Raw genomic sequence first — 14,203 nt, forward strand, 5'->3', positions numbered from 1 at the left:
TCGGACAAAGGTTGAATCCGTTTATTAAAACAGCTGCTGCATAATAGAAGACAAAACTAGATGAGATGGAGCAAGTCATTGTAATAGCACAAACATACAAACATCAGTGCAAAGGTCGATGTCTAATTGCAAAAGCACGAGTTGTACATTTCCTGGTGGATTTGCAGAAAATTTGTCTTGTCATGACAGTGACTGTTGTTCCCCAAAAAGAAAAAGTTTCTTCAACCGTGTGTTGACTTCACAGTTTTCGATGCTGTTACCACTAAATCAACACAATACAATGACATCACACAGCTATGTGGGGGGCAGAGGGGGCGCAGTGATGTCACAAACAAACAATGGTGGCCTCTTAATTTCAATATAAAGCACTATGCGCTGTTATTAAATATTAAACATATATTATGGTCGATATATCGGGGATTTGTATGCACGACACCACACGAAGCCTTGACAGGAATAAACACTACAACCTGTGATCACCCATCGGAGGTACAACCTTGGTATGGTATATAGGGGTGCATTGGGTTTGCTGGAGTGGTTATACACGAGGAAGGGTTGTAGACCAGGATTATAGACCAGGAAATTATAGAACACCTTACCCCATGTGAGAAATAAAGAACAATGTGAGGGTCTGCGAGCGGCAAATCTGATTGGTCAAGATATGACGTAAAATGTTGGCGAAGTACTGCAAAACGGAAGGTTTTTTTAAAGTGCCAAAAAGGTGATTCGTGTTCTACAATGCTCAAGTGTATAATTCAATTGCAATAAAATTAATATTTTAAAGGTTGTAGAAAAAAAAAATTGCGGAAGTTTACCGCCATTGATCCAGCATCTTTTACACCTTATCTAACACGTTACATTAGTCATTCATGGCTGTTGTTTGTGTCCTTTATGATGTCTTCAAAAACAGTGCATCCTGTTTTTGTCCTGTGTGGAATCATTTTCAATTTTGTTTGATTGGCAGACAGAGTAAAAAAAAATTATCCAACTCCTCTCTGCGCATGCGCGATCGGAACAAATTCAGAGCCAAACTACTACTAAACTACAGGTCCGTTTTCCGATTGGTGTTCTAAATATAACATCCAATTGAAATTAGGTTGTTCGATTATAAACTGAAGTTTGTAGACACATGGACAGCCAAAAGGAACCAATTGCCTAAAGGTGCTTTTCACTTTTCGCTGGTTAATGTTTCCGTGGCTGGCATCCAACCCTAGATAGGCCACCACTCAATCATAGAGTGCTGCAGGTTAGGGCAGGAATTTAGGGACAGGGTGTGGGCACACAATGGCCTAGTCTTTTCCTTAACATTAGCATGGAATCTTTAACGTCTGCCAAAGAATGCTAGCCAATGGTGACACCTGGCACTTATTGATGCAATACTCTGTAAGGGAAGCACCAGCATAACACTTTATACTCTGGTCTGGAATCGCACCTAGAATGGACACCAGACACCAGAATGGACACCTGAATTAACGCCAGGGGGGTTGACTCAGCCTGTCATCCTTCCGAGGTCGGCAAATTGAGTACCAGCTTGCTGGGATGAATGATCCCGGTGTGTACCGCGGTTTAGAATAGGTACACCGTATCCCTGCGCATCGTAAGAGGCGACCAAGGGTTGGCGTCAGGAAGGGCATCCGGCCATAAAAACATTGCCTCAAACAGGGAACCATGATTGTCATGGGGCCCGTAAGGCCAACCCCCGCTTTAGCGGGGAAAATGGCCTTAAAACGATCATTCATTCATTCAATGGACAGCTCAAAGTGTGAAACTTCCCTCTGAACTATCCTATCTGCTCCAGTGGTGTCCTTGTCATACACAAGGCCATTCTGACCTTTGAAGTACATAAATGTTTCAGACACGGATTCCCCTTCTAATCTCTCACGGTTTATCACTTCCATGTTTTAATAATATGTTTCTGCCATTCATCTTTCAAGAAACTAAAGCTATTTCCAACCGGCTATTTAAAAAACCCAAACAACGCAAGCACCACTCACAGAATGTGGAGTTAAAACAGTAAATAGGACTAGCCAAAAGCTTCGCATTTGAAAGCTCAGTGCCTTGATGATGATTCGATCAAGACAAAACCACGTATACAAGACCATAACTTCAAAACACCGCCTTGAATCCCTTCCCGCTAAGGAATTTTACTAACTTTTCAAAAGGGCCTCTCCATTTCCCTGATCACATCATGGGACTCGCTTGATGAGCTGAGGACTGGTGAATGAAAACCCTTGAAACAGACTTTGATCCATGGACTCGATCAAGTTCCGGTCACCCTTTGAAAGGCGAGGACGTTCCCGAAGGAATTCTGAGTCAAAGTTACGGCAGTCTCCAGGGGAGGCCTGCGTAGGTTTGGGGAAAAATGGCGGAAAATACATGGAAGAGGAGTGTGAGTATTGCTTCTTAAAAAGGCTGAAAGTTTTTCATCATTGCAGGGAAATCGATAAAGAGGATTCATCTTTAGAAAGAAAAGGAAAGAATAGAAAACTAGGAATCTGTGATTACAAAGCAATCGCCGAGGGTATACATCCCCTGGCTTACCCTTGGCGATCTCCAGTGATTTATCCTTAGCCGGTGATCCAATGATGGCATATCTTTTTCAGTCCGCCATTTAACCATGACCACGTTGCTGAAGAGTGCTTACCTGAACGGATCCCACCATCAGTGCTCAAACATGCGGAAAATAACTCAAACCGAGGCGAGATTAAAATGTCCAAAAATGCCGGCTTTATTAAAAGAAATGCCGGTAATACAAAATAAAACACAGTCAAATAAATTCCTAAATTGGGACGTCCCCACAAAGACTTGAAACATGGACACAGGGAAAGATAACGATATATAAAATAACTGTGTGTGGTTATTTTGTGCACTTAGCTCTGATCACCGGTGGGGTCTCGTCAGGGGTCATCAAAATAGTCCGGGGCGTTGGCGGGAACCGCCCGGTCTTTGGCAGGAACCGCACGCTCCCGCGTTGCTCGGCCTCCACACGCCCTTGCTCACTAAGCCGCGCCCGCCGGCGCGCAACAGGCTTTCCGTGTGAAGCGAACGGGCCGTGTGCAGCTCACTCCTCCAGCCGGGCCTGTCCCCGTCCTCCCCGGTGGGAAGCTGCAGCCCTCGGTCCACGGCCCTGCCCTCTGCACATCTATCAGTGGTCTCCGAACACGGCCAGTCCGATCACTTCCTTGAGCCCGTGGTCCAAGCACAATCGTTCGCTTTATTGTCCAGAACGAGAGAGATAAATGCTGACTGCCACGATCCAGACCAGACGCAGAGAGCAGAGCGAAGTGAGGAGCAGAAAGCAGCGAAGAGAAGAGAAGAAGCGAGTAGAAGAGAGAGGGGCGAAATGTCCGCTAGCATGTCCTTTTTATCACCCATGCTCTCACGTCATCAGCCATGCTTCGCCAATCAGCCAGTCCCTTCTTACCAGTCCTCCTGTCAATCAAGAACCCTGACCAACCATGGCTCCTCAGGGCGTGGCCTCGGTCTGCCAATCCTGTGTGTGCCTCCCAAGTCGGGGTTGTCAGCTGTAGGACTCAACGCATGACTTCCGGTGGGTTTTATTAATGAGTGTTTAAATGTGTGATTCTAGCCCTACGTGTCTGTGATGAAAATGTATCCAAGTTGCGACCCAGGCGCCATTACCGCTTCTCTCCACTACGTGGCTATTATAAGAACTTAGCCCCGAGTCACGAAGCGCAGTCCTGAGACATTTATCAAGCTTTATCCACGTGTATGCTTCGAATGGTAAGGGAACCACTTTTCATGTCGCTTGCTTGTGTGCTTGACTATGATACTCTTATTGCTTATATGCTTGACATATATTGATCCTATGATTGCTAATTCTCTTTCAGATATTGCTGGTGTTCGATTCAGATTAAACTCACCTTCTGAGACCTGTTGTAGATCTGCTTATTTTACAACACTTAATCTGAATCGAGCTATTGCCATCATCCAAGATCAACATGACCCACAAGCCTTTACAGTTGCCCACGTTTGGAGCGGACCCACAAACTGTGGAAGCTCCGGTCTGCTGACCAGCTACCTGCAAGGGCATCCCGACATCACTGACGATGTGAAGCGCGCACTACTGAACTCCCATGTGACCCATGTCGTCCACGACTACATATCTCATTGTGCGACATTCGACGATGCCCTGGCTGAACTGCGCGCCATCCACATCAAGCCGCGGAATGTTATTCACACATGGTACCAGCTCGCCTCCAGGAAGCAGGACGCTTCAGAGTCCCTCACTCATTTTGCCCAGGAATTGCAGCGTCTTGGCAAAGAATGTGCTCATGAGACACGAACCCATGAGCAAATGTGTGATGATTTGATGCGTGACGCTTTTATTTCTGGACTTTACTCTACGAGCATCCGGTGACGTCTGCTGGAAGAACCTAACCTGACGCTGAAACAGGCCCTCAATCAAGCTATTGTGCTTTTCGAAGCTCAGGCACAATCTGAGGTGTATGGACGGCCTTACATAACAGCGGGGCTCACTGACGAGTTGCGCTCGGACACCGAAGCTACTACGGAGTTCGCTGCTCCCGACACAGCCCGAGGCGGCTGAGGCACTCGGAGCCGAAGGTACGAGCCTCGCCCTGACTACCTTGGCCGGGAGCAACGCTAAGTGCTTCTTCTGCGGAAATAGAAATCATCTCCATGCTGCTTTCCTGGCGCATGAAGTTTCTTGTCATTCTTGTGGCCGGAAGGGTCACTTTGCCAAAGTATGCCGATCGGGGTGTGCGCGGCACACCCGGCCAACATTGGCTGGCATCAACTCGACGCACATCGCCCCGGGCCATTCCGGTGCAGCCCGGACGGACCGCAGGGGCTGACCAGAGCCGTCGTTCCAGTCCTGATCGAAGGGACAACAGCTGGAGCTTTGGTCGACACGGGATCGACCGAGAGCTACGTCGATATGGGTCTCGTCCGCCGTCACGGTTGGCCTATCCTTGTAGGATCGCGCAGAATCTACATGGCATCGCAAGCTTTATGGATGTGGACAAGGGGCGAATGTCGTGTTAAGTTAGTTATTAATGGTAAAATGTACCCTGATGTTCGCCTAATGGTACTGCCCACCTTATGTGCCGAAGTTCTATTAGGGCATGATTTTCTCGAGCACCACGGTCGCTTAGAAATGACATTTGGGTGAGATGACATGCTCTCGGTATGCGCCCTGGCAGGAATGTCTATTGAACCGATGGCTTTGTTTCCGAACCTGACTTCGGATTGCGCCCCAATTGCGATCAAATCCTGGCGCTATACCGGGCTGATACTGAATTCATTTCTCAGGAGACAAGCAAACTCCTCCGCGAAGGCATAATTGAGCCCAGCCATTCTCCTTGGCGTGCGCAAGTTTTGGTCGTGCGATCCAAAAATCATCGCAAGCGCATGGTAATCGATTATTCGCAAATCATTAACAGATTTACGCTTCTGGATGCCTATCCGCTACCAGGATTGAATTCTCTGGTTCGACAGGTCACCCAATATGGCGTGTGCAGCACTCTCGATCTCCGGAGTGCGTATCATCAAATCCCTATAGCGGAAGATGACAAAATTTATACAGCTTTTGAATCCGGACAGAGGTTGTATCAGCGTCTTCCTTTTGGAATAACGAATGGGTCACGTGCTTCCAGATGGCTATGGACGACATCGTTGCAAAAGAACAATTAACAGACGTTTTTGTGTATTTGGATAACCTGACGGTCTGCGGCTACGACCAGGCTCACCATGACGCCAATTTGAGACACTTCCCCCAGGTGGCGCGAAAGTATAGTCTGACGTTTAATGAGGACGAATGTCGCTACTCCTCTAGGACGATTGATCTCCTGGGGTACACTGTGACCCAGAGAACCATAACACCTGACAAGGAACATCTCCGCCCTTTACTCGACATGGCGCCGCCGCATGATCGTGCTTCTTTGAAGCGTGACCTCGGGCTGTTTGCACATTATTCAAAGTGTGTCGAAAGTTACTCCGAGAAGCTTCGTCTCCTCATTGATTGTAACACGTTCCCTCTCCTTCCCGCTGCCAAGGTCGCCTTCCAGGCTCTGAAGTCGGAGATAGCGGGCGCTGCTGTGTCTTCTATCGACGATAACGTTCCCTTTGTCCTCGAGAGTGACGCTTCGGATCACGCCATTGCTGCTACTCTATCTCAAGGGGGGACGCCTGTGGCATTCTTCTCAAGGACGTTATCCTCCGCTGAGAAATGTCATTCTTCTGTGGAGAAGGAAGCGTATGCGATAGTTGAGTCGATTCGTCGTTGGAGACCCTATTTGCTGGGGAAACGCTTCGATGTCATTACCGATCAGCAGAGTGTAGCTTTCATGTATGACACAAGACATGCCCAGCGTATTAAAAACGAGAAAATCACTCGCTGGCGCATTGAGCTTGCTGATTATAGCTTTGGTATCAAGTATCGCCCTGGGCGGGGGAATCACGCAGCAGACGCTTTATCCAGACCAGGTGTTTGTGCGAGTTTAAACTCCTCCGATGATTTACGCATTCTCCATGATACCTTGTGTCACCCTGGGGTGACTCGTCTGGTTCATTTTGTGCGAAGCCGCAATCTGCCCTACTCTGTCAAGGACGTTCGTCATTTATGTCGCTCTTGTCCTATTTGCGCCGAACTCAAACCCCGCTTCTATAAACCCGACATGGGGACGCTGATTCAGGCTACTAAGCCCTGGAACCGATTAGCGATGGACTTCAAAGGGTCGCTACCTGCCTTCGGGGCATTTGGACTTCTGCGCATGCGCAAGATTGGAGGTCATGTTTTTTCGAAGCTGGTCCGTGCGCTCACGTTTGCGAAGTTAAGTAATTTTTCACAATTGTGTTTTTGTCGAGACTGTATCTATCTTTCGGTGTGTGTACCTATAGTGTGTCTTTAGGAAGATTTTCGGTGTTCAATTTTCATACATGTATACTAAATCGTCGGTTAATTCGTGTCGCGTATTCTGAGACCTAGTACTAGTACTAGTAGGCTTACGCTACCGTCTCCGACCTTGTGGCTTTGTTTTCTCTCAGCGGTTCGTTGATTGCGCTGCAATTACTTTTGTTCTCTGTTTTGTCCCAGTCGTTCACCCCATACTTCCTTGTTTAATTAATATCTCAAATCAAAAAAAAAAAAAAAATTCCTTCTCAGTTCTTATTCGTTTATTTGTTGTCCTTATTTGTTCGTTCGTTCTTCGTTCACGTTGTTCGTGATCACGTTGTTAAAGATGTTTCAACTTTCCCCTGAAGAACTGTTTTCTGTCATATATTATAACACCTTTTTCTTCTTCTCCTATAAAAGGATGCTTTCGACTTGCTCACCAAATCAGTTCATTCCAAAAAAAAATACCACCTCTTACAGTTCCTTTTTTCTACATTCCCGAAACTCTCCAGCACTCCACCCCTCCTTCAGCGACCTCAAACATATTTTTGACTCGAATGTCTCAAACTCATTTTGCAAGAAATGTTAGTTTCCCATTAATCGTACATTTTTCAAAATCCAATCTCACCCCTCCCCTCCAAATCTTCCCCATCCCCCCTTCCCTCCAAAACTTCCCCATCCCCCCTCCCCTCCAAAACTTCCCCATCACCCCTCCCCTCCAAATCTACCCCCTTACCCCTCCCCTCCAAATCTTCCCCATCACCCATCTCTTTCAAATATTCCCCCTTGCCCCTCCCCTCCAAAGCTTCCCCATCACCCATCTCTTTCAAATCTTCCCCCTTGCCCCCCCCCCTCCAAATCTTCCCCATCACCCCTTCCCTCCAAATCTTCACCATCACCCCTTCCCTCCAAAACTTCCCCATCATCCCACCCTCCAAAACTTCCCCATCACCCTTAACCCTCCAAATCTACCCCCTTGCCCCTCCCCTCCAAATCTTCCCCATCACCCATCTCTTTCAAATCTTCCCCCTTGCCCCTCCCCTCCAAATCTTCCCCATCACCCATCCCTTTCAAATCTCCCCCCTTGCCCCTTCCCTCATAAACTCCCCCCACACCCCTCCCCTCCGAGACTCTCCCTCGCTCCTCCCCTCCTAGATTCCCCTCTCACCCCTCCTCCTCAAAGCATCCTCCCCGCCTCTTCCCCCTTCCAACATTCACCTTCATCTCCCCCAACCTTCTGCCTCGCTCTTCCCCCTCCTCAAATAACACCTCACTGTGCCTCACCCAATCTCCATCAAACCTTTTGTCCACCCCATTCTTCCCTTTCTCCAAGTTATTCTGAAATCTCTGACACACCTTCAACAGCCCTCCATACCTCTTCCTCCTCTTCCACATCTTACCCTACCCCTCCCCCCCCCCCCCCCTGTTCTGTATCTGATGCTCCCCCTTCCTCTTCATTAACGGTATAGACCTCAAACATCCGGGGCCTTCGCTCAAACTTGACTGATCTCTCCATACAGGTTGCTTCTGACAAACCAGATGTGATCTGCTTAACAGAAACTTTCCTCCTTCATGATGTATCTGATTCCTTGGTATCTCTCCCAGGTTACTCCCTCCTCCGGTATGATAGACCTGAGCCTCGTCCTGGAGGTAGGGTTGCTATCTTTATAAAAAAACTCTCTTCCTCACTCGCCCTGCACTGCCCTCTCTCCACCTCACCCCCAGGAATACCTTTGGCTACGGCTTCCCCTTCACTCCCACCTTTTGTTCATATGTGTGTTGTACCGTCCACCAAACAGTGATGACTCCATCTACATCTCGCTGTCTGATAATATGGACCAACTTCTTTCTACCCATCCCAACTCTCTCTTCCTCATATGTGGTGATTTCAATTGTCACCATGCCAGTTGGCTGGGTGTGGGTACCTCTCTCACCAGCCATGGCTCTTCAGCAAAGGACTTCCGCGACTCACTGGGACTGACACAATCTGTCAATTTCCCGACCCAGATCTCAGTCAACGGAGCATCTTCTCTTCTGGACTTGGTTATGACTAACTTCCCTGAAAATGTCTGCTGCTCTTCTTCTGCTCCAATCGGCTCATCTGATCATGTGCTTGTCAAAGTGGACATCTCTCTGACCACTCTCAGAGAGCCTCCTCAGAGTCGACGAGTCTGGCATTTCACTCAGGCCAACTGGCATGGTCTTCAAGCAGCCATCAATCATCTGGACTGGTCTCCCATCTCTACCGCCTCTGACATCAACTCATCCTGGGAATTCTTCCAAAGTAAATTGCTCTCCCTCATGCACAGATTTATCCCATCTCGTCTTCAGTTGTCATACCCTTCCTCCCGTCCATGGTACACGGAATCTTGTGGTGAGGCTGTTGCCCAGAAACAACTTGCTTTCGTCTACTGGAAAGCAAATCCAACGGAAGGAAATCTCATTTCCTTTCACAAAGCCCGAAACAAGTGTGTGTCCACCCTCAGGAGAGCCAGGAAACTATATCTCCCCGTTCTCAAGACCGAACTCTATCTGTCTCCCTCTTCCAAATCATGGTGGCGTCTGGTCAAATCTGTTTCTGGTGTTTGTTCCCCCTCCATCCCCTCCCTCAGCTCAAACAGCTACATGGCTGACTCCGCACGTGAAAAAGCTGAATGCCTCAACTCTGTGTTTGCCTCTAAATCTTGTGTCCCAAACCCATCCCTCTCTGTACCCACCGTACCCAGTCTTACCCTGCTGCTCCTGGACTCTGTGTCCTTTCCTCCTGACAAGGTGGAAAAGTTTCTGTCAACCCTCGACTCTGATTCTGCAACTGGTCCTGACGGCATCAGCCCACGGGTCCTAAAATCATGTTCTTCCGCTCTTTCACTCCCTCTCTCAGTTCTCTTCACCCTCTCTTTTGCTCAAGGTCATCTGCCATCTGCTTGGAAATCAGCCAACATCACCGCTTTGCACAAAAAAGGTGCAAAAACAGATCCTAGTAATTACAGACAAATCAGCCTTCTCCCAATTATCAGCAAAGTCATGGAATCCATCATTGCTTCAGATATGAAATCTTTCCTCTTCTCCAATGGCTTGATCTCTGACCATCAATTTCGTTTCAGACCTGGTCACTCTACTCTGGACATGCTGCTTCTGCTTTCTCAACAATGGATGGAGGTCCTCAATGCCAAACAGGAAATTAGAGCCGTCTCCCTTGACATATCACGTGCCTTCGATACGGTCTGGCACCCCGCTCTGCTCACCAAACCCTCCTCCTTTGGTATCCATGGAAATCTCCACGCAAGGCTGGCGGACTTCCTCTCCAGTCGTAGTCAACGTGTGGCCCTGAATGGGTTTTTCTCATCTCCTCCTCCCGTTCTGGCTGGAGTTCCCCAAGGCAGTGTCCTGGGCCCTGTGCTTTTTCTGGTCTTCATCAATGATCTCTCTGACTCTCTTGAAAATCCTCTCTATCTCTTTGATGACGACTCTACTCTCTGTCGCTCCATTCCTCATCCCTCAGATCGGCAGTCTGCAGCCTCCTCACTCTCTGCAGACCTGGACAAAATCACAGACTGGGCAAACAAGTGGAACATGTCTTTCAATCCTGACAAATCTCACACTCTTACGATGTCTCTCCGAAAAGACCGACTGGACAACCCTCCCATCCACTTTCTGAATAATCCTCTCCAAGAAGTTCTGTCACTCAAGCTTTTGGGTCTCACTATCTGCCATGATCTTTCCTGGGAAAACCACATTTCAAATCTGGCCTCCAAAGCCAGTCGCCGACTGGGCATCCTCCATCGTGCGAAGTTCTTCCTTGGCACACCTGAGCTCCTCACCACATACAAGGCTTTCATCCGCAGCTCAATGGAATACTGCTCTCCCCTCTGGGCTGGTGCTCCTGCCTCACACATAGCTCGTCTTCACGCTGTTGAAACCAAAGCGTTCAGAATCATTGGAATCTCCCGCGATGAAGCTAACTCCAAGGGCCTTTCACTCACTCACCGCAGGCAGGTTGGTGGTCTTTCCGTCTTCTACCGAGTCCTCTCTGGCCTTGCCCCCCCCCCCCCCCCAGCTCTCTCTGGGCTCTGTCCCCCAAATATTCCTACAGGTCACACAAGATCTGCTTGCAACCCTCTTCTGGTTAAACTGCCAAAATCAAGACTCTCTGCTCACCTTCACTCCTTCATTCCTCTTTTCTCCCGCCTCTGGAACAAACTCCCTCACTCTCTTCAATCCCACTCCACCCTCCAGGTCTTTAAAACAGCTGTTCACCACCATCTCTTATCTTCCCCCATCCAAAACCTTGATCTTTTCTCCCCTTGCTAATTTCACCCCAAATCCTACACTTTTTTGAAATACCAACTTCTGTCCTGGAAGTCCTTGGTCTCCTTGTGTTTTATACCTCGCCCTCCCCTACCCAGGCCCTCTCCCTCCTGCGCTTCTCCCTGCTCTCAGGTGTTGTGTTTGTGTGCTTCCCCTCCTCTCCCCATCTTGTCTGCCGCTCCCTCTTTTTGTATGTTTTGTTTGTATGGTTGATTTGTTTGTGGAATAAATGTTAGCTCTTTCACGAGCCTCGATTCAGTATATAAAAAAACAAAAACAAAAATCTCGTTACCTCCTCACCATTGTGGACGAATACTCTAGATTCCCTTTCGCCTTCCCATGCAGCGATATGTCCGTGGCTACGGTTATCCGATGTCTGCAATACCCGTTTTCGATGTTTGGGAATCCGGGGTATGTGCATACCAACCGAGGAGCGGTGTTCTTGTCACAAGATGTGCGGGCCTTTCTGTTGCATCGTAATATTGCGTCTAGCTACACCACACCGTACAGCCCCCAGGCTAATGGTTGCGTGGAGCGCTTTAATGGCACTATATGGAGGGCCATCTCTTTGGGCCTCAAGTCTCATGGCCTGTGACCAGACCATTGGACTGGTATGGTGCATGGGGCCCTTCATTCAATCCGCTCGCTCCTATGCATGGTGACAAATGAAATTTCGCACGATCGTTTTTTTTGTTACCAGCGTCGCACGGGATCTGTCCATCCTCTGCCTGGGTGGCTCGCTCAGCCCGGTCCGGCCTTTCTCAAACGGGCGGTGCACGCGAGCAAATATGACCCACTCATTGACAAGGTTCAGATCCTTCAAACGAATCCTGATCATGCTCGAGTCCAACTGCCCGATGGACGCGAAACCACTGTGTCGGTCCGTCAACTTGCGCCCTGTGGGGATCCCGTTGGGACCGAGCTCTGCTCGGGGAACCCGGTGTTGGGGAATTCGCCCTCGCCGCCAGAGATAATTGCACCACCCCCGTCACCGACAACTGAGAGCACTCCTGATGGAGTCGATCAAGATGCTGCTACCGAGGGCCCCGACGTGCACCGCACGTGCACGGGACGAGAGATTCGCCGCCCTGATCGTTTTGGCTGGTCGTGATGTAACTCTATTGTACCCAGCTGATAGCTGTAGTTATATGCTTGATGCTCACCGGCTTGCTAGCGAAGTTTTAAACCCGGGGAGAAATGTGATGAAAATGTATCCAAGTTGCGACCCAGGTGCCATTACCGCTTCTCTCCACGACGTGGCTATTATAAGAACTTAGCCCCGAGTCGCGAAGCGCAGTCCTGAGACATTTATCAAGCTTTATCCACGTGTATGCTTAGAATGGTAAGGGGACCACTTTTCATGTCGCTTGCTTGCGTGCTTGACTATGATACTCTTATTGCTTATATGCTTGACATATATTGATCCTATGATTGCTAATTCTCTTTCAGATATTGCTGGTGTTCGATTCAGATTAAACTCACCTTCTGAGACCTGTTGTAGATCTGATTATTTTACAATATTTATGAGTGAGGGTTTTATTAATGAGTGTTTAAATGTGTGATTCTAGCCCTACGTGTCTATGGTGCGGTGCCAAAAGAGACAAAGGTATAGATACAGAGGTAACGACGTACAAGGGCTAATTTTACCCATAATCCCTGAGCTAATTAGCACAAGAGCCACCCTTCCTATGGCCACACGTAACACTTAATCCAAACACATGACCTCCCGGATCCCTACTTATTACATAGTGGTTCTTCTTCTTCACGGCAATCGGAGCATGCTAATTTATGCAAATCTACCTTAACTGAAGTAATCACTGCATACCCCCTACAAACGTAACAATATGGTTTATTTACCTTATTGATGCAAAATTTGGTTCCAAAATTCCACCTAAATAGTGGTTTAATACTCCTTGGGGTCTAATAAATTGTTTCCATTAAAATTGGGGGCACTAATTGTAGAAACAAACCCGACAACAGCAATAAGTCTTCCCCTATCCTATAGAAGAGGCTTAATAAAACAATATGAAGAAACAATGTAGATGTAGGCCTCACCACGTGTGGAATGAATGGTGGAGGGATTTCCCGTCTCTCCAGCGCAGACCAGTCGATGGAGGAGAAGTATCCATGACAGCGTATCTTCGCAGCTGCACTGAGTCGCTCAACTGGGTCACGGTTCAACATCTGAAGCAGAACTCACACAAAATGGACAAAGGTTGTGTTTCCAATCAGTGTTTTGATAACTTGATGTAATGTGTAGGATAACGTTAAGTTCTGCAAATGAAATCCATTATTATTTATTGCATTTTGTTTGAAGTTCACTCGTTACCCTGCGCTCACGAAGTGAAAAGTGGAGTTAAGCGTTCAGTTACGTACGTACGTGTGCCGTACGTGTCTGCATTTTAAAAATTCATTTTCTCGGCAACTGTTGGTCCGATTGACACTAAATTTTCACCTTAGGAGGGCCTCCTCCTGTATAATATTTTAATGATTATTATGACGTCAGGTTACGTGGTACAGGCGCCATCTTGAAAAAATCCGAAAAATGTTGCACCTCTATATCTCCAGAACCGCTGCATGGAAAAAATTGAAACATGGCTCATTGTAAAGAACTCCATATGGGGAATAGGTGTTGTTAACGATGAAGTCATTGGTGCCATAATTATGACGTCATAATTGGACAGGAACAACGCTTAGTCTGATCAGCTTGAAATGTATTGAGCGTAATCTATGCAACAATTATATTAGAGAATATAAATTTATGATGTCATCGCTCACGTGGTCTGGCAGCCATATTGGATCAAATAAAAAATGTTCAAAAACAGAAGAGTTGGCTCGCAACAAGTTGACTGGGCAGGGTAAGTATTCTATGAATACCATCTAGTTATACTTGTACATAGGTAAGCCTGGTTTACTTACCAACATGATGTCCGATTCAATTCTCACTGTTCAATAAACTCCATGGGGATGCCATACCAGTTATAGATCAGGAAAGGTCTACTGAGGACACCAAGATGG

At 47.7% G+C, this 14,203-nt stretch overlaps 1 protein-coding gene across 1 annotated transcript in view; it reads right to left on the reverse strand.

Annotated features, from left to right (window-relative positions):
- Window positions 1-1,488: 1,488 nt before the first annotated feature.
- Window positions 1,489-14,203, reverse strand: part of LOC137426016 (protein kinase C delta type-like) — a 70,829-nt gene continuing 58,114 nt past the window's right edge. The window contains exons 17-18 of the mRNA XM_078775353.1: window positions 13,241-13,369; window positions 1,489-2,342 (exon numbers count right to left, since the gene is read on the reverse strand). Of these exons, the coding sequence (XP_078631479.1) occupies window positions 2,187-2,342; window positions 13,241-13,369 (285 nt within the window). The 3' untranslated portion in view covers window positions 1,489-2,186. The remainder of the gene's footprint in view (window positions 2,343-13,240; window positions 13,370-14,203) is intronic.

This window comes from Myxine glutinosa, chromosome 4 (assembly GCF_964187855.1).
Source record: "Myxine glutinosa chromosome 4, kmMyxGlut1.1, whole genome shotgun sequence".
Classification (NCBI taxonomy): Eukaryota; Metazoa; Chordata; class Myxini; order Myxiniformes; family Myxinidae; genus Myxine; species Myxine glutinosa.